This window comes from Hydractinia symbiolongicarpus, chromosome 2 (genome assembly GCF_029227915.1).
Source record: "Hydractinia symbiolongicarpus strain clone_291-10 chromosome 2, HSymV2.1, whole genome shotgun sequence".
Lineage (NCBI taxonomy): Eukaryota > Metazoa > Cnidaria > Hydrozoa > Anthoathecata > Hydractiniidae > Hydractinia > Hydractinia symbiolongicarpus.
Window position 1 is genome coordinate 15191967 of NC_079876.1, and position 21009 is coordinate 15212975.

Consider the following 21009-nt stretch of genomic DNA (forward strand, 5'->3'; position numbering starts at 1 on the left):
TTTTTTATTGAATTTCATCGCTCTAACGATTCCAGTGTTGTAGCTACTCCGGAGGAGAGTGTTAGTGATGATATTACAATTTCATTATGCTGCAAGTGTTTTCAGATTTCTAAAGTTCAAAACCTTTTTTTCATCAGGCTTCGTCCTCACAGATTGAAGGTGGCTCCACCGCTAAGTTTTGTCAGAGGTCGTTTACATGTGACGTTAAGTGATTCAAACTGGTTTGAGTCACTTCGTTCTACGGTGTCTTTCTTCGGAATGTTTTATTAAGTCACTTCAGGTACAGTGAAACTCCCTTTGGAAACTTTACCCCAAAGTGAATGCGGTTTTCCGTCAGAGTGCAATATTGAAAGTCTCAAACACAAAAGTTTCGGTCCTCCACACACTATTTCATAAATTAATTTCGAAATGGAACAATAAGTAAACGATAGCATAATTAACCGATAAAATTCACTTCGCCCTCATGTAAACGGCCTCGTAGAATATACCAGTTTATACGTTTAACGTCATTCGTTTTTTAAGAAAGTGGAGAGAGTCGAAAAAAATCTTGCTCAACAACAAAGCCAAGACCTCTACATCTCCCTGTTTAAAACTAGTAGTGGAAGCCACTAAAAAAATAAATTTTCATAAATTCGCGTTTTTATGGAAAAATGAATTTTCAAATCTTCACGTTGTTATGGAAAACAGCAACCACAGTCTCTGTACCAAGGTTTCTTTTTCTCTAAAACAACAGAAAGAATGAAAACGAAGGTTAAGATGAGAGTGAATATACTTTTTTTTAGTTGGTGTTTTTAAAACAATAATATTTCATTGTTGTAAAAATAAAAGATTTTATATGTTGTATGATTTGAAGAAAGGGCGATCATAGTTTATTTGGGCGATGCGTGAGTCATAGAAGTCAATAATTGTCAGGGATTTTCACCACGCAAAAAGTAAGGAATATTGGATTTAGATTCAATCAAAACTATTTTCATTTATCTAGAATATCGGCAATGATTGAATTTCCAATCTCGTCCAAAAGTGCGTCGTTTTCGCTCTCTGTTTGCGCCCAGCATGCATATCCAGAAAGCGAAAAGAAGCTCTGGGAACGAACTTGGTGAATTTTAGATCTGTTCTTACCGAATTAAAATTAATTATTATTGTTTACGGGGTTCCGCGTTTATTAACCTTGTCCCAGGGCTTTTTACGTTTAATTATAAGAAGTCCTGGTAACGAGGTTGTTCGCTTATTAAAATGACTATATAACAATAACATAGCTTTTCTTAAAATTTACTTTTTCAATGTAATCAAGTTTGCAATGACTCATATTTCGACCTAAAACAGTTTAAAAATGACAAAACTGTCAGGAATGTGAGGGAAATAAGGAGTTGTGTGCACTGAAAGAGCTCATTTTTTTGGTGATAGTGGTACGAAGAGCTGACGGGCTTTAAATCGGGAAGCGAGTTACTTGGTGACAATGAATGAAAAATCAACACAAAAAAAATCTTCCGCGAGTTTTGCCATTTTGAAGAAAATAATTATGCAAAAATTCGGATACGTAATTCACGGACATTATTTGTACGTTCATTCCAACCTCGAACCCAGGGCTTTTCTTTTTTTGATGTACGGAAAAAAGATTACTCTATCGTCTCACCGTCCCGGTATAAAAAAAGAGACAAAGAGTCCGAGGGTCGAGGTTTCGTCCGTTCATAAACATTTCAAATCAGGTTCCTATTGCCTATAGTGTTCCTGCAAAAATCTTCGGTTAAATCAGGATTTCCCTTTTGTCTTTCACATTTTTGTGCCATGTTACAAACATCAATAAAATCCTGAGACTTTTAGTCCTGGACCATTAATCTTCATCCCTAATCTTGCATGAAAAACCAGTTGTACTTTATATTTACATATATTTATTAGAAATAAGGTAATAAATTTATAAAACGTAAAAAATTTTACAACTTGATATTTTTCTGCTTTGCTAGAAGAGATTTGCAGGTTACATACTCTGAGAAAAGACATTAAGAAGAAATTAAGAAAACAAAAAGTGAAAATTTCTTCCTGCGTAAAAAAACATTTACTTAAAATATAGTCTAACAATTTAGTATCAAATTTCAATATTTGTTATAATCGCAAACCGCGAAAGTTAATTCCCGCAAAAGTTCCTAAAAAGTTATCGCCGCGAAAGTTAATTCCCAAAGCTTCGCGGCGATTTTAAAGTATTTACGACAACGCCAAAAAATATAAATTATATTAACAAGTAGATAGAACATTAAATTAAGCATTAGGCTGACATAAAGAGAAAAATCTGTCACTTTATTCATACCCCAACTTTCCCAGTTTAATTTATACAGCCAAATTAAAAGGGATCGGCATGGAATTAGGTATCAAAAGGCTGTTTATTTCTTTACGACATTTTACTACTGGTTGAGTGAAATATGGATACACGATTGAAATGATTAAACAAGCTAATTCGTGCATAAAATATTTCGTGCGTCCGTAGCACGAAACTTTTATCACTGAGAGAAGAACGACAGCTATTTTTCTAGTAAGCTAGACGTTAACCCATGGTACCTATTCCAATTAATAGATTTCCGCCAATCAGGCATCGTTATTTCCTGCATCCGTACCCCAAAGTAGAAATCTGGCTACCATCTTGAGCATACAAAATACTATTATAATTAAGGAGATTCAAAAGATAAACATAAAGTGGAGATGGCCACTGAAGAGGAATTGAAAAATAATACTAATTTTTCTTATTCAAGTGACGCAGACATGATAGATAGTTGACTAGCAGAGAGTGAAAGTCGGTGGTTCCGATCTAACGAACCATACAACGATCTGTGTTGGTTTTCTTCAGCCACGTGGGATTCTCGAGCGCTAAAAGCAAACATATTAGACTGTCTATTAACATGCAAAATTTTGTGGAGACAGTGGGAACGCTGTACTGTACACGTCCCGAAAACTCTTAAACAAATATAAAACATTTTTCCAAAGTTCCAACTCTAAACCACTGGGCTTGTTTCAGATGCACTTGATGCAAGCTTGGAATTTTCGTGTAATCTAAAACTTTGTAAAATCTAAACCTTAAAAGTCGTTTTCCTGTATAAGAATTTATATGAGTTCGTCCGCCGCAACTGGAAGCTACTATTTTTGACGCGCAAAGAGACGAGTATTATAATTTAAAAATCGGATAGCAAATCGGGTTTTTTCGAAAAGATTTAAGACTATCATCATACCTCTAAACCCTGTAACCTGTTTAATAAGAGAAAATATTTTTCAACATGTTCTCACTCACCATCTCTGACAACTACCATCAGTATGTGCATTTCTACTATAACTATTCTCTCTCTTTTTCCCAGCCATGAAAAGTTCAATCCTGGTCGGTGGCATGTGTCCCCAATCCTAAAATAATAATTTAGACTGTGGTCAAACATACGCCACAATAGTACACTTGATAACAATACAACTAACGGATGGAGAGGCAGGCCTTCAAAACATCAGGACTTTTGGTAGGTCGTCATGAATTTATTTATTTTAAATTTAACTTTTATTTTAGAGGGGTAAGCAAGATATTTTGCAAGAATTTATATTCGAATTCGCTGAAAGGTTTTTAAGCATGCTTTATTGTACACGCTCGTAATATGCACGTAATATGCACGTTAATGCGACTAAGTACATGTTAATTGCATCTTCAAATCAGGAACTGCTAAAACAAACCTGTTCTTAGACATTACTTAGATTAACCCTGCATATAACCGCACAAACCTTACCTTTAATCTTTCATACGTATCACCAACAATACTGATGAAAGTGCTAAGTACAACATAGATGAAGAGCGAAACGAAAGTATAAATGTAAATCTTGCTAAATATCCAGATCGGCGTGTTTCGCGTACTCATTTTCGCAAACGTGGGATACATGTCGTCTCCGTTTAACAAGGAAAATAAACATTCTGCCGTGGTCAGAAATGTTGAGAACTAAAAAACAAAAACAAACGGATTAAGTAAAAGTAATATTGGGTTACTACTGGTGCAAGTTAAAACATAGCAAGTACTACGACCGGGTTAAAATCGGGCTACTATCGGTGAAAGTTAAAAGATAGTAAGGGCTACGGACGGGTTTAAATCGGGCGCTGCAAGTTGGAACACGGATAGTAGAGATACGTTAAAATCGGGCTACTATTGGTGCCAAAGTTAAAACATGGAAATCGGACTGGCATAGTTCATGCTAATATAAAAAAGACGGATTAATAAGTCTGTGCTGCTTTTTTCGTTTTGTTGAATTCAAAAATTATCTCACTTTCCAATTCTGTTTATAACATACAATCCACTAATTTCTTAACTAATTCCCTTTCTGCTTTCTTAACCATCGACGTATGCGCGTTATGGTCGCTTATGCGGCGTATCACCGCAGATCGCCGCTCCTCACGCGCTAGAAGAATGTTTTTCTAGTTTCTTGAATAATAAACCCCAATTACTTAGTGACATAAGTGAGTCCCAACAGGCGAGGCGAGGTGGACGGCGAAAGAAACCTGTGCATGCTCAGCTTTGTTTCGTTTTAATTCTGCTTCGAAAAATTCGCTTCGCTGTAAAGAAGAAACCTTTTCTACATTTTAGCGGCGAAATATTCCGCTGTAAACTTCACCGCCATCTTGAATGTTTAATCTTAGAAGAATTTAAAATAACTGCCGTGTTTTTAATATCCAAAAAGTGCTTACATCCAGTATTTAAAATTCGCCACATGTTTTTTTCCCGTGGAAATCAGAAAGATATTTCGCAGCTAATTTGCCGTGAAAATCCTACTTTAGAAATAACTTAAAATCAAAAATGTCTACTACATACCTTTTTATGATACGGTCCCAACGAAATCCATCCACAAAATGTGAACCCGAAAAACATAAACATGGCACAAAACATAAAACGGACTAAACTAGGCGCAGCCGATCGTAGTGTGATGAGTAATATCTAAAAATAGAACAGTTTTAGTATGCTGAACAAGCTGGATAACAAAGTTCCACGGACGGAACGTTTGGTCTCGCACTAGATGTTATTATACCGTATCACCGACACAAAACAATTATTTACGCTCAGTGCAGGTAGGCTTGTTCTAATAAAAAACCGCTATGTACAAACTATATAACATATATTATATAATTGATAGCGATGTTAATGTCGCTATCAAGTGACCCGGATGTGGAAAATTAGGTCTGATGTCTAATTAAGTCATACACAGAGTGCGCTTCGAATAGTTAGTTTTGTTCGCATCTTCTGCTGAGAATTTATCCATACGGGTGACTCGAAAATGTAACATGCTGCAGAGTAAATGATTGTGAGTTAAGGCCTATTAAAATTTTGTTTTTATATTTTTCCCTGGCACTTTCTTCTCTTACATCCATTCATAAATAAGTAGATCGTAAAAAAGCGGTTTGTAAACAAACTTTTGAAAAAACGAAGAAAAATATCATACGTTTTTTTTTGTTAAAGTCTATTTAATAATAGCCGTATTTCGTCTGTCAGTTTGTGCGCGAGAAAAAAAATCGTGTTACGGAAAAGCGAAATGCTATAACCCGTGGAATTATCCACGGGCTACCGATTAGTCTATGTTATAAAGTTCTGTACGCCTGTCTGCTATTCTGTCTGTGAGCTAAGCTGGTAGTTGCCTAGTTACCTGCTCGGTAAAAAAATTCGACATCACCACTTCGTTTCCAAGTTATTTAGCTTGAAAGTTTAAGTGCGTTGTAATGGCTTCGTAAATTCAAATTAAGATAATGACGTTAAATTAATGTTGTTGACATCGTAAAGTTTAATTTATCATTTATTATTTAAGATATGCATTTTTAGCGACTTCAAAGAAAAATGAACAAATCCACTATTCTGGTCACAGACCGACACAGTGTTTGTATTATTATGACAGACTAGTCCATAAGCCCGTGGAGAAATCCACTTAGGCAAAAGCATTTTAGCTAAAGGTTGGCGTGTCCAAATTTTAACACTTATTTGGCCGCGAGTGTTTTTATTTGTGCTCTTCCTGACTGTATTGGTTGAGGGTTGAAAATAAGCAGTAAAAAAAAACTTACGTTATATTTTTTCAGATATGTGAAAAACCTCAACAATCCAATCCATACCATGACCACGCCCAAACCGAGAAACAACGCACAGATGTTGTAGTACCGTATATCCTGAAGTAGAAAAAGTTTTATTATCATTACAGTAAGGTTATGCAATTAACTAGTGGAAAAAAATATGTTTATATTTCAAGAAAAGAGGATTGGTACATAATAAGTTCAATTTTAGCACCATCACCATAAAGCAAAAACATTTAGAGCAAAGATAATTTGACAATTTTTCGAAAAATTAAGAAGGGGTCAAAATTCAGACGGAAACTCTAGGGACTGTATAAAAGCTATTTCACAAGATGATAAATTTTAGGAAGAAATGAGAACTTGGAAATAATCATGCATAAAATACATCATTTTTAAAAGACATGACAGTAACTAATAACTATAAATGAAAGAAAAAAGGAGCTAGGAAGAATCAATATTTTAGTCCATGTTTTAGGTCATCTTGTAGGCGCAGCTTCCAAAGCAGTTGACTTAATCTTTCTCTCTCACAAAACCGAACAACTATTAGCTGCTCAAAGTAAGAAAAGATTAGCCTTGCAGGCTTTTTATCAACCCTAATTTTTCTGACGCAATGCTGAAAGAAACGTTACGTCTGACGTTACGTCTGTCGCCGGACAGACGTAACGTCATAAAAATCCTGCGTTGACTTGCAGCCGACATAACAACGACCGTCGTGACTCACCCTGTCGTCGACATAAATTTTATATATGGATCCAATCACTGACAGCATATCACTAATCACTATAACAGCAAACCATTTGTTGATCAGTTCGAACAGATCCCACCTTGTAAGAGTTTCGCGTTTATAATCTTTGAAATATTTCTGAGCTGCCTAAAAGAGAAGAGAAATGCTCGATTGAATGATACGTGAGTGATAAAAATAAGTGCTAGCGCCATTTCGGAAATATGGGGTAACCAAATTGGTTTAACCAGAATGGTTTAACCAAAATGGAACCTCATTTCGAAACAAAATAAATTTTTAACTAACGCTAACGCTACTTAAGAAATGTTTCAAGTTTAGTCTTTAAACAAATATGCATGGGACGGATTGACGAGGTCATGACAGGATTTATTTAACTAGTTTAAATTTCTTTAACCTTTTTGTGAAGTAAATTTCAACAGGTCGATAATCAGAAGGAATCGTTCATGTTGGACATCTCCGCCGCCTGCTTAGACTCCCCCATTATTTTTTCTTAAGCGAAGTTCCATATGTGAAGTGTATGCTCTTACAAAAAACAGGCAAACACAAAGAGTCTGCCAGAATCCAAAGATAGATATTTGCATGCTATTTCATTGACTTTATGCATTTCTCTGATGATTCTTCCAGATTCGCTTACTTATTCTTCTACTGTAATAGAAGTCCAAATCCACTCCCCCCCCCCCCCCCCCCCTCCCCACCCTGATTTTTCAAAAAATTCAGAAATTTTTACAGATAATGTCGAGATTATTTTATTATGGATTTTATGAGGATAATTAAAAGAAAGGAATATAAAAAATAAAACTGGTAATATTTTAGGTCCGTGGATTTTTTGTAAATCAAGGGCAATATGCAGAATTTTATAATCTTCTGGAAAAATTAGTATATACTCCTTTAAAGATAAACTTCATTTGTCTGTCATTTAGAAAATAAAAAAATTTCCATTAGACTTCAAAAAATAACATCCAGTTAGCCCACCTGCTTAACAAGAACTAACGTCAAGCTTAAAAACATGGCATTTGTTACATCGCGCATAAGTACTTCGCGTGTTCTTCATCACAACCACGTCTTCGCGTGCACAAAGATAAAATCAGTTATAATTATTATACAGACAATCCGGCATGGCAACGAACGGTTCCGGATTTATTAGGATTCAACAGTTTTTTGATGCCGTGACCAATCCGTCGTTTCCAAAACAATTAGCTTGGCTCAACTTTAGGAAATCGGTTCAGTGTTGGTCCTTAAATGTTCAGGCAAAAGATGACGTTAATTACTTCAATCCATTTTCAAGTTGTTAGGCCTAATTATATTGGAGAAGTTGACGTCAAGAAAATTTTTATTTGTGGGCTAGCAAATAGGACACAAAAATATCCTCTTTGCACAAGTCACAGACACACGGGCGAAGTTAGCGTTTTAATATATACTAGTCGGTAACCCGTGAAAATATCCACGGGTTCGCCCGTCGCAACAAAGTGGATAAAAATATATCGCATTTGATATTCGTGATCCGTAGCACGTCATTCTAACTCAGCCAGGGTCCGCTCAGAGACAGACAAAATATGGTTACTAATAAGAGAAAAAACTAGTTGATTGTGTCATACAAACTTTAAATTAGGCCAATCCTTTCCAAATTTCATATTTGCTGAAAGATTGGCCAACATTTCTTTCTGTTTTTAATATGACAATTAAGAGGATTTGAGCCGGACTGTGAAAACGGATTTTATTACTGGTAACCCGAAATTAAAAAAAAAATCGTTAGTTATGCACAGCTAGTGTAAAGATATCAACTTAACTATAGTTTCGCTTCAGTAAGCAGTTCATAAAAAATGACCAGCTTGATACAATGATAAGATTTATTGCAAAAGAATACGATGATCGATAATTACTATAGGCGCTGTCGTAACAGGAGAATTACAAAGACTTTATAGAAGCAAGTTTAGTTCGTTCAGCACTTGAGAAAATAGAGTTTATCATGCTTAGTTGAAAAGTTTTTTGCTTTCTGGCACTTGTTGCTAATACAGCAAGCTTAAAGTTTCCATCAGTTCATTCAAGAAATGATGTGCTTTTTGGTGACGACAGACCTTCTGAAATCCGACAGAGAAACTCTCTCCTCTTTGGTGACGACAAACCATCTGACATTCAACCAAGAAACTCTCTTCTCTTTGGTGATAACAAACCATCTGACATTCAACCAAGAAACTCTCTTCTCTTTGGCGACAACAAATCATCTGAAATCCAACCAAGATACCCCATACCCTTTGGTGACAACAAATTTATGTGAATCAGTGGGGAAATAACTCTCATAATGACGACTTAACTTTTTAATTGTCATGTTTAAACGAAGTGTAATCAATTAGAATTCTACAACCTTTTGATACTGAAATTTTTTTGTACTTTTATTCTTTGTATTCCATATTTGTTTTTCAAAATTTTCAACAGAATAATAACATGTTTACAATGGCGTCTATGTGCTGTGAACAAGCAACATTCTTAAACATGTGCATGCAAAAAATGCACCAGAATAATTAAGCCTAGTTGTTAAATCGTTGTAATTATTGGATTAAAAAAAATTACTTCCCTAGAATCCACAACTTTGATCAACTCTGAACAAATTTCCAATTAGTTATTTTAATCTCAGGCACGTCTTTATATAAATGCAACGCATCCAAGCTATAATAATTTGCAACATATTTGTCAAAAACTTTTTCCCACAAGTAAATTAATTCTAGTCGACTAAAAAATTGCCAGGAGATATGTGAAATGTTGTCTAACATCTTAAACGTCTAATATAATGCGATTATAATTCAAATCAAATATAATTCGATTACGTTGCAGTCTTCTTTACTCAATTTTGTCCGAATTGACCTCTATTTGAAATCAAGGTCTTTTGGGACATCTTAAGTAACCAATCTCAAAAAGTGTGGCCATTCGTCATTCTAACGCAGTTCAATTTACCATAAATTGCTTTTTCTGTATGAAATAGCTCTGATGTATCAAAATTCATCTATGATGGAGATAAGTTGTTCGTCTACTGAGTTTAAGAGCCATGATATAGAACCTATATAACAGAGGGACATAGACATGACTCGCAAAAAAGTCTGCCACTTGGTTTCAGTGGCAATTCCGAGCAATTGCTAATAACAACTAAATTGGCCATAGCAACTATAGAGATCACATTCACGTGCCTTTTTTTCAACCTTACTGTGAGATAATTTATAGCTATACCCTGGAGCAGTACAAAAATAAGAAAACCAAAGGTCAATTACTTAAAGGGGATGAGAATAAATAAAGCACGCATGATTTAGAGAAGTAGTTTCTAATAACAAACTTTTGAGCTTCCAATATATGAGTAGGAACAAACTCAGCTCTTAAACATGACTTCCATTCGTTGCTTTAAAAACAAAAATAGTACCACAATGGCTCTTATAGAAAAAGAACAAATACTCAATTCTGTATTTTACTTATTACGTTCTAAAACTTTCGCTTACTGAACAACAATACGTAACAGAACAGCTTACCTGAGCCAATACGACAGACTTGACCACAGATCTGATGCATAGCAGAATAGAAAATGAACAAATAGTAATAACCAGAGCATCAAATGCAATGAAAGTGGCTTTCACAGTTGCAGCATCTAATAGGGAAAAGAATACATACATTACTTTCTGCAGCATTATTAAACCCAGGCAATGCGACTGTTACTACTTTTTGAGCGCCTTTCAATGTAGAAGACTGCTGCATGTATGCTATTTTTATCAATCTGCTTACTGTGAGTGTCCATTATCAGTTACTATTCTTTGATGTATTTATCAATTGTTTATGTTTTGATTTTGTTTGGAAGAGGCCTCCAGTCTCTCCGCATCTTTTTAACCTTGCCCAGCGTCATTGTAACAATTATGAGTCCACTTTACAGGAAGAAATTTTTAGTCCAAATTGCGAAGTTAGACCCTATGAAAAATTTTGAACATGCTTGATCGAGACAGTTAATTATCTCAACGTTGAATTAGATAATTGTGAAAGTTAATTCTTGCAAATTATTATATATTTGTATAATAACACTTTGAAAAAACGCCCTCTTTTTATTTAATGCCCCTTGATTAAACGCCCCCTCCCATTTAATATACGCCCCTTTTAATCTAAACAGTGGTTTGGAATTTCAAGCAAAAAAAAAAATTTTTGGTTGATAAATTTTCTTATTTGTTCAAGAACATTATCAGATAAGACACAAAATGTTTCACCGATATGGATCTTCATAAAACCCATTTAAAATATTTAAAAAAATGCTCCACAACCTTTTATTGTAAATTGACGAAAACGATATTGACGATATGTAGATATCATAAACTCCCCCCTCTCGAGTAGAACCTCCCCTCTTAAAAATTAAAAAAAGTATTAAATAATATGCCCTGGTCACTGAAATGTTTTAAGTTTCTTCTTTCATTAAAGTTTGCAATCATAGATACTCGATGATATTGCAACATCTTAACTCTTGAGTCTAGTCAAGGCACAATTTTTGCTAGCAACTTTTAAAAAAATACTTTACGATCTACTTTAAATTTCAATTGCAGTTAATCAGAATGTAGGCCTACCTTTACTTTTTTTATAAGTCTTTGTGCATTTACTCATGATCTCTTCTGTCATTTGGAAAGAAACTCGTAATCTTCCATCATGCTTGGAGTTATCAATAGTTATCTGAAATAATTAACAGCACGTATACATTGAATATGAATTTATTGATTCCTGTCCTATTGCTCATTGACCAACAATTATAAAATGCTTTAAAAGTATAGCTTAAGTAATATTACGCAACTCATCTGGAGAGCTACATATTACAATGGACACAATTTTGCATGCAATAACAAAATATAACATACAGAATTATCATAATGTTTTGTATAAACATCTGAGGCGTTGTTTAAATTTTTCTGATTTTTAAACAGGGATTCTATTCATGGGACGCATCACCAATTATATTCAATTATATTAAGAGCTAGTACAGGGTTGACCATTATCTTCGTTCCATATTTAATATGGGTATTTATAAAGACTAGTTGGTGGCCCATGGAAAAATCCACGGGTTTGCCTGTCCTTTTTTATACCGCATTGCGTACGTCTTGTTATTTGCGGTAGCATTTTGTGATAGAGAGACGTATATAGGTGTTAGGTATTTTAATATAGACACTTATTGGTGAATCTCAACATTTGCATTATGTTTTAAATAGAAGCCCCTATGAAGTGGAACGCTTTTAGAGGGGGCGTCCATTAGAGAGAGAGGGGGGAGGGCAATTATTGAAAAAAATTATTCAAACTGGGGGGGTGGTCTAAAAAAGAAGGCATTTAACTGAAGCATTATGTAAAAAAAATATAAAGAACACAATACTAAAACAAAACACTTACTGAATTGTACATGATAAGACATTCTGGTGCATGATGTAGTTTTAAACCATTTAAATATATAGCTCTCAACTCAAATTTTATTTTCAATGCCGCTATCCTGAAAGAGTTGTAAACAGATGCAAACATACTACAACAATTTGAGCGTTAAAAAAAAAGATTCACAATAGTCTATTTTCATAAGGATAATGACAAATATTTTGTTACTAAATCTGGAATACAATCTAACAAAATGGGTTAATTTCCTTTTTCTTATTAAATCATCAACCTTTGGGATATAACAAAGCTTGATTGGTCATTCTTTGACACCTTAAAGGTACTTGCGTACAAATTTTTGTGATTTGTGGTCTCAAAATGCCTTATTCTGTGAAATATATTTTTACAGATGACTACCTTTTCTAAAAATTTTCAGAATTAACTTTTGTGGAAGTAAGGAAAATCACCATTTTACCTAATATTTATGTAACTGTTATAAAAGTACTTTCAAATGGACCGCAAAGAACTCAAAAGCTTAGGTCCTAGCGGAAACCAAAGTTTGAAGAAACTTAATGGTAGAAATTGTTATGGTTGTCCAAATTTTTAAAATTTTTAAAGATATTGATTTTGCAGATTTAGGCCATAAAAGAGTTCTGCAAACATTTCTTTTGGAAACTGTTTGTGCTATCAAAAGGTTAGAGTACTAATTATCCCCAAACTTCATATATATGAAAATGAATTTACTTTTAACCTTGTTGTGTACTAACAAACTACTATGAATGAACACGTAATGCATGGGCTGAGCACAATTTTTATTTTATATATCACAAGGACAAGTATTCTTACTTATGACCACTGTAAAAAAATTTTAATTGCCCAGGTTTCATGCTTTTTTAACAAAAGTTTAAACAAATTGTCTTTTATCTCAAACCTAAACAAATGTACTATGACCCTGAAACGTTCTTTACGGTAAACAATTCTTTAAATTGTAAATTTAAAAAAATAATAATAAAAATAAATAACATAATGTATATAATCATGACGGAAAGTCACGTTTTTTACAAATAAACAAATGGTGTGCTAAAGGATTAAGTAATGATTTTTTGTTAAAATCCAGTGAAATTCCACATTGCGCATTGATATCAAAGGAATGCCGAAACAATAGCAATTAAAATAGAATTTTAATGCGTACTAAGATGAACTCTATCTCTGTCTCTATTTCTACCTCCATGATATAATTAAATATAATTAAATATACAATGTAAAGAAAAAATTGATTAAACAAGACATTTGTTTGATACTCATAGTTTTGTGTTGTTTACACTTGTCAATCAACCTAACAGATGTTAGAATCACGTGTAATAAAATATAAAAAACAAACAAGTCACCTGTCGAAGTAATGCTTCGTGTGGAGAATATTTGTCAAGTTTGTTGCATTTGTTAATTTCTCACAAACTAAGAAAAAATAGAAATAACAGCTAACTAATACAACAATACATCTTGAAGACAATACGAGAGATTGACAAGAAACAACTGTACAATGCAAAATGTTGGCAATGCATTGACATATACATGTCATTGTCTAATTTTATATTAACAAATTTAATTTAAATGGAAAACCAATTTTTTTTTCTTCTTCTAAAATTTTTCCCCCTTTAAAATTTGACGACACAGAACATCTCTGACAACAGTCACACCACCTTTATTTGAACGAAAAATCTTTTATTTTATTTTAAAGTAGACTGCACAAAAATTTTTGCAACAGTCACACTCTTGAAACATAATGACTTACAAAAAAGTGTAACAATTATTATATTATTATTGAAATTATTTACCCAGGATAGCCTCTTCAGTTTCTACTGGTACTGCAGTTCCTATTGGTACTGCTATCAACAAGGGTCCTGCCAAGGCCTAGCGCATTTAAAGCTCCTATTTGAGCCACGATAGTCATGCATGCACAGCAATCGCTCAACTAGACAACCACCTAAGATATCAATCCTATTCTCATGCTAAACGCTAAGCAGAAAAGATAGATTCACCATTTTATGTCTCTGGCATGACTCGGCTGGGGTTTAAACCCAAGACCTCCCGCACTGGAAGTGAACGCTTTACCACACGGCTATCAGTCGGTCAATCATGTTGGGTCTAGCATTTTATGGTTGAGTCAGAATCAGAACTAGCAAAGTAAAGCAAAACCATCTACGTGTGAAAATTTTTTACCCAAATGCAATATTAAAACTTATTTTTGTAGCACAATTAGTTCAAAGGGGTTCTAAAGGTTTTCATGAAAATGGCAGATTTTACGAGTACTGAGGATAAAAATAACATTATAAAACATCTAAAATTAATCTAAAAATCATATTGCACATCGAAAAAAGTTTCCATATAAACTATACTTTTAATTAAAAGAATCAAAAGAATTCAAACTTACGTAAAATAGCTAGCTATTCTTTGTAATTTTATATTTTCCTTAGAAGAACTTTGTATTCACTTAAAACTAGTTGAGACAAAAATGACTCTCTCTCTTCAGAAGTACTTGTTACCTAATCAAAGCTAAAGCTTCTCGTGTTGACTTGCTTCCTTGTCAAAACAAACCTTTGATTCTACATATTATTTTAATAAAAAAAATAAAAAATAAAAAATAATTTTATATTTTGCACAGTGGCTTATTTTACCACTAAATAGTCAATTTTATTTTTAGAAGCCACCAAAAGTATTACTTCATAAACAGGATTCATAAATGTAGACATCTTCGTAGTTCCAGAGTGTGTATAATTTCTTACACCACCATGACCTTTATATAAGTGGTCTGTTTACACGTCATTTTTCAGAATGGGCAAGACTTGAAAATAATGTCAATCGCAGGGAACTTACTTGAACCGTTTTGTAGGATTTTAACTAGCAAACCTTAATTTATTAAAAGTTGCCTACCTGTGACAGTATCAGCATTATAATCAATGTCTGAAGCTTTTGCGTTTGGTTTGGCTAGCTCGTACCTCTTTTCGCAAAGATTAATCGGATAAATTGTTCTGTTTTCAAACCTTGAATGCCAGTAATGACCAAGAGCTATGTCTTCAACATGATGATACTACATAACAATGTTAAAAACTAAAATACACAAACGCTTAGTAACCAGTATTGTAAGAAATGCTTAAACGTTTACTCAAAAGGAGGTAAGAGGAAGTAAAAATAAATCAATCAAGTATAACAAGGTTGTTGCATTTATTAAAAGCATTTTTAAATACAGAAATAGAAAAAATTTTATCTAAATTTAGCATATTTTCCTTTGGGAAAAGAGAGACACCTCAAACTGTGCATAATTCTCTATAAAGAGTCCCCCTAAGAATTTTAAAATTAATATATAGGTTATAAACTTTAAGTTAATTTGATATAGCTGTCAAGTGCTTTGTAAATAAACTAGTCCATAAGGCTCGTGGAAAAATCCACTCAGGCAGAAGAATATATTTTTAAAGGTCTTTTGCAAAAAAATGTACAGTATCATGCATTTTCGACGAACGTCTAAGGAGATATAAGAGGGTCAGCAAAGACCCGGCGAACACAATTTTTCTAAGCTCAAAACGCTAATGAAGAAAATGCATAGGATTGTGCACTTTTGACGAACGGTTAAGAAGATATACCATGGTTTAAAAATTTTGCTGATGTGAGCAAAGTCCCCCCAAAGGCACAATAATTATTTTTTTTGAAATTCGTATACCTGTTGCCTTCATCTTATAGATCTGAAACACTGATCAAGAAAACTTAAAAATGTATAGGATCATGTACTTTTCACAAACAGTATGCAAATATTGTGGTTTAAAGGGTTTTATGACGGCATCAACCCGTTCATTCCGAATAGGATTCAGGGACCCTGGCTTGGGAAACTTACCTAAATTGGTCCCAGGTGGTCCCTAATTACCTATGTGGTGAAAAATGACTGACCTTGCCACCTCTTTTTCAAGTTATTTGACCTTAAAGTTTTTTTTAATGGCTTTTTGTATTGGCTTCACTAATGTTAACATACATCAATATTATATAAAGTGTGTAAAGAATATAATACGCATAACATTAAAAATCTTTACCAGGAATTTAAACCAACACCATTTAACTAAATTGGGTAGGAAGTGGTGAGGTATACATTTAAAACACAGGAACCACATTGATAAAGTATTTCCAACACTGAAATGGCTCGTTTATACAACATCCAAAAATAAATGTAGGTGAGTATTTATCATAGCACATCCGTATTTCATTGTCAACATTCTCAATAAATGTTTGTGTTAATGTATTGACAACATACCTGAAAATGTGCGTATCTAATCGCAGAAGCTAAATCCGTCCTTGAGTAGTATGAAAATGATTTTGAACCATCGTAGCCTTCTATGAATAAGTATTTGTAGGTCTTTTCTGTGTTTTTTATAAAAGCAATTGCTGCAAATCGATCAGTGCCAAACAATATAACCTAGAAATATAATTCACATACTTTTATAAGTCATTCTAGTACCCCAACAGAGAATGTCACCTTGTATTGTCTTAAGAAAACAAGAGGTGGCTTTTCAGGGTTTGAAACAGTATGAACAAAAGTGGCAAAGTGATTCTAAACTCTGTTTGAATATTGTCCTTGGAAAACAAAACCCACGAACATTCAAAACATACATTATTAATTCATTCAAGTTCAGCCTTTTTAATTCAACTCAACAATTACAAGTCCCAACGTGAAATAGGAAAGCTAATATTAGACCATAAACACTTCTAAAAAATGGACCTGGTACTAACACCAGGTAATAAATGAACACATTAATGCTAACCTGAGTTGTGACTATAAAAATCTTTAAAACTTGTATGGCTAACTTCCATGGTTTTCTTCCTAATTTGTATTTATCGAAGGGAGACATAAAATGGTATTGCAACTTGTATCTCATTCGCCGCTCTTCGGTCAGTTCAATTTTCTTGCGTTTACATCTTTTATCATCTACATAACCTTTCCACCAGTTGGCAATTGAGGCAATCGATGTAATTTTTTTTAGTCTATTGTTTTTCCTGCCAGAGTTCAATTGAGATTCCAAACCTTCTTCTTCAACTGTGTCATTTCCATCTTCCCCAGTTCCCTGATAGACTGGTATAATTTTATCTTCTTCTTGGATGCTTTTATAAGAGCAACAGCTTGCTTCAGACAGGTTTTTCTTATCATTTTCATCAACAAAAGACTGTTCGGTGTTCTGACTTGATGCATTAAACATTATCTGCTCCTCGCCTTCCCCATCGCTACTGCTGTAATCTTGGCTTGACACAGGCATGGTGAGAATCTACAACAACTACATCTAAAGGTAATTGTCAATTGCATATTTTCTCTATTTTTTTGTTTCAAGATCTATCAGTAAATTTTAGAAACTAATTATTAATGAATGATTGATATATTTAATATAAAGATTTATGGGATAGATCAGGATAAGTTGCTTATAACAAGGTAGAAGGTAGCTAAAAATTACAAGTAATATTAGCTAGCATCTAACATGGTGATCATGAAACAAAAGAACTTTTGATTCCTTATAGCTAAGAGCCAAAACATCAAAATAAATACCTTTAAAACTTGTATGTAGGTGAAAAATAAAGATCCAACTAAACTTAAAAAATACATTTTAGAAATTGTCAAAAAAGCTATGAAAAAGCTTTAGTTTTCTACAGTCTTGTTTTTTATAATTTTTAAGCAAAATAACTTTCTACAATCATGTTTTGACAGATTTTTAATGAACAACATTGACGCTTTAGTGGACAAAAAGTTTATTTCCATCACCGCAGAAGGCAGTGTCAAGTTTATTGTACGTGCTTTACATCTTTTTGTTGTAAGTGATAGTTTAATCCAAATAAGGGGTGCAGTACAGTGCAGATGAAAAGTAAGATATTCACAGCTTGGCATGGCAGAACAGGTCTCTCAGTTCAATTTGATTCCAAGCTTTCTTATTTAAAACATAATCTAAACCACTTTTTGAAGGAAGCCAACTGACATTGGCAGTTTTCAAGCAAACTACAGTGCTCTATTAACCTACACTACAGACATGTTTTGATAGTTTTCAAGTGAACTGTGGGGCCTTTTTGGCATTTGTTGATCCTGTTTTGGTAGGCAGCATTTTAGTGCAGAAAATGTTGATTTCTAGCAAAACAAAAAATTTTGTATTGGAGCAAACTTACATCTTAATTTTAAAATTCCTCACGGAGTCTTTTCAGATTGGCACCATAATTGCTTACTAAAGTTACAGTTATACAAACATATTTTTTGAAGTACTAATGTATGTAATAAACAATGTATTTGTATCGTGTTCTGTAAATTGAAGATATTTATGAGAAAAAATTGATTAAAATTATGGCAGATTTTTTTAATAGTTTAATAAAGTCTATTTTTATATTTTTAATTGTTGTTGTTCATAAATTCTATAGATTTCACACTGAAAGTATTCTCAACATCATTACATCAGGTTATTGTTATTTTAAATAAAATAAAAAGTTTCTCTGATTTTAAATTTTCTTGCGATGTAATTTGTTTCTCTAAAAAACAATAAATTGTTATATACATAAAAGAAATATTTATGTGAGTTTTGTGCATACGTGGAAGCTTGCATTTAGACTATACCATAGCTAGCTAGCATATAACGTCCTTATTACGTGATTAAAATTTCCCCCCTCCAAAGGCTACTTTGAAAAGTACCATTGGTGCTTTCTCCAGCATTTCTTGTGTGAAAGTAAAATTCATAGCTTACACAACTCCTACTTTTAAAAAATTAGCACTCTAAGTCTAAATCTACCTCTTAGTCTACTGAGTCTCCTACAAAAAACAAGTTGCTGTAAACACACAATAAAAAAACTCCTATTAACAATGCTTTCAGCAATATAATTGACGATTTAGAAGTTGATATTGTGTTTCTTATGAAAAACTGGTATTTATGTAACTTGTACTTGACAATATAATAGCGTACAAGAAATAACAATTTTCAATATTGGATTTTGTTGTATTGATCGTGGTACCATCACAAAAAAGTTATAAGAAAATAGAGTTGTTCCTAATATTGCTTATTAAGTGGGGTATTACCTTACAACAACTTCACTAAAGTTAACAAGAAAATAGTTCATAAATAAAATCAATAGCAACTCTTAGCGAGACAGTGGTGCACCATCCACCTTTAGGAACACCTTGCATACCCTTGTAACCGTATTTTCCAATGCAACCACAAATTCTCTTCTTTTTATAAGTTGCCTAAGTATACAACAGGCCTGGTCACATATGGCATGTGATCACACTCCCACGACTCCACATAGGTTACTCAACACCTAGCTGCACCAGGATGATTAGGCAACTTTGTTACTCAATAGCCCTGATCAATGAGTCAATCTGTTCATAGCCAACCTGACCATCCTAGGTAATTCACCGACACCTGACTTAGTTAAAAGAACTACGTAGACATGAATCCTAATTGCCTGGCCCCTTTGTTGTTGGTAACCAGGTCTTACAAAAAAAAAACCAGCCATGCGGTCCTTAAATAATGCCAAGGTGAACGTTGACAGAGCACGGATTTTGTTTTGGTGTAATTCTATAAAGACGACCATTGCAAAGTTCACCGGGTTCTTTTAACAATATTTTATAATTAGTGCAGTCACAAGTAAAAACAAATCAATTAAAAAGGCTTTTAAAATGTATAAGTAAGGCCACCATCAAAAATATGTTATGTTCGTATCCTGAAGACTCCGCAAAAATGAGTCAGCCGGCCGGCTGGGCGTGCGTATTTTTTCCCAGGATTTTCAGATCACAGCAAACAAATTCGTTCCCAGGGCCAAAACAGTATAGAGCCATTCCACATCATTTGTAGACCATTTTTTGTCGCCTTGTAAACTGTCAGTAGCCACAGGAGTGCCCTAAAGGAATTATTTTTTACGGAAATTAATTTTTGCGAGTTTTTGTCAAATATTTTTTGAAAAATATCTCGCAAAATTTTTTTCCCGTTCTTTTCCGACTTACTGACTCAGGTTTTTATTACCAAAAGTGAGTCGGTCGGAGGACACAAACACAACATATTTTTGATGACGGCCTAAGTCAATGATAGAAGTTGCAAAGTTTTTTTAATCTTCTCTGGCTTTATATTTCACTTTTTTGTAATTAAACATTGACAATGTTTAAAAACTGGAAAAGGTGCTTTATAATGATTGCGTGTCAGGTGAAAAACTCACAGCCAGGCCGTACAAGGAATACAATTATCAATCCCACAAGTTTTTACGTATTTCTAGCTGTCTTACTTACAGGCGAGTATGTTGACAGAAAATCAATATTCCCAACAAGCATGAACGAATGTCATATCTGTGGATGGTTGATGCAAAAAAATCATAAGCCCAAAACATGTCAGTATTTATGCACAAAATTGACTAGCTAGCTAATGATGTTGATCAAGTATAATAAGGCACCAAACAATTTTTGTAAGTATTGAGAAATATTTAGAAATTGTGTTAAAAAACATAATATTTTAGGTGTTTCTTGAACTTGTTTTACTGTTCTCTGGGAGGGACTTCTTTCGGGTGTTCCAGTGTTCAAAAGGTGAACTTATTTTTTCAGAGTAGACTTGTTCAAGTTTCTTTGCAGAAAGCATAAATTCTTAATAGGAGCGTTGTAACAAAACAATATTTTTTTAAAACAATAGTTAACTGAAACTTTGCACTCGTGTAGCCTATAAAGTTCAAAACTTACTTTCAATCAAACACAGCGGCCTTGTGACTTTTTTTTCAGCAAAGCAAGGAACTTGACCTACCATCTTTTTCAAAAAAAAAAATTCAAAACAAACCGGATTAAATTGCCGAACAGAAA

At 33.6% G+C, this 21009-nt stretch overlaps 1 protein-coding gene across 1 annotated transcript; it reads right to left on the minus strand.

The window, feature by feature from the left end:
- Window positions 1-1647: 1647 nt before the first annotated feature.
- LOC130629623 (mucolipin-3-like) lies at window positions 1648-20998 on the minus strand. Its single transcript, XM_057442892.1, has 14 exons — window positions 20893-20998; window positions 16973-17485; window positions 16465-16626; window positions 15099-15255; window positions 13556-13622; window positions 12195-12291; window positions 11387-11489; window positions 10316-10431; window positions 6783-6932; window positions 6056-6157; window positions 4821-4943; window positions 3750-3956; window positions 3275-3381; window positions 1648-2856 (listed from the first exon to the last, which is right to left on the minus strand). Exons 2-14 carry the CDS (start codon window positions 17459-17461, stop codon window positions 2733-2735), a joined length of 2004 nt encoding a protein of 667 aa, XP_057298875.1. The 5' UTR covers window positions 17462-17485; window positions 20893-20998; the 3' UTR covers window positions 1648-2732.
- Between the last annotated feature and the right edge of the window lie 11 nt (window positions 20999-21009).

What these genes read in the sequence shown, in the direction of transcription:
- LOC130629623 (XM_057442892.1), bottom strand. Translation starts at nt 17,461, where the DNA reads ATGCCTGTGTCAAGCCAAGATTACAGCAGTAGCGATGGGGAAGGCGAG. An exon ending in TGGGACCGTATCATAAAAAG is followed by an intron (nt 3,957 to 4,820) that starts GTATGTAGTAGA and finishes TTTGTTTTTTAG; the next exon opens with TTCTCAACATTTCTGACCAC. An exon ending in ATACGTATGAAAGATTAAAG is followed by an intron (nt 3,382 to 3,749) that starts GTAAGGTTTGTG and finishes TTATTATTTTAG; the next exon opens with GATTGGGGACACATGCCACC.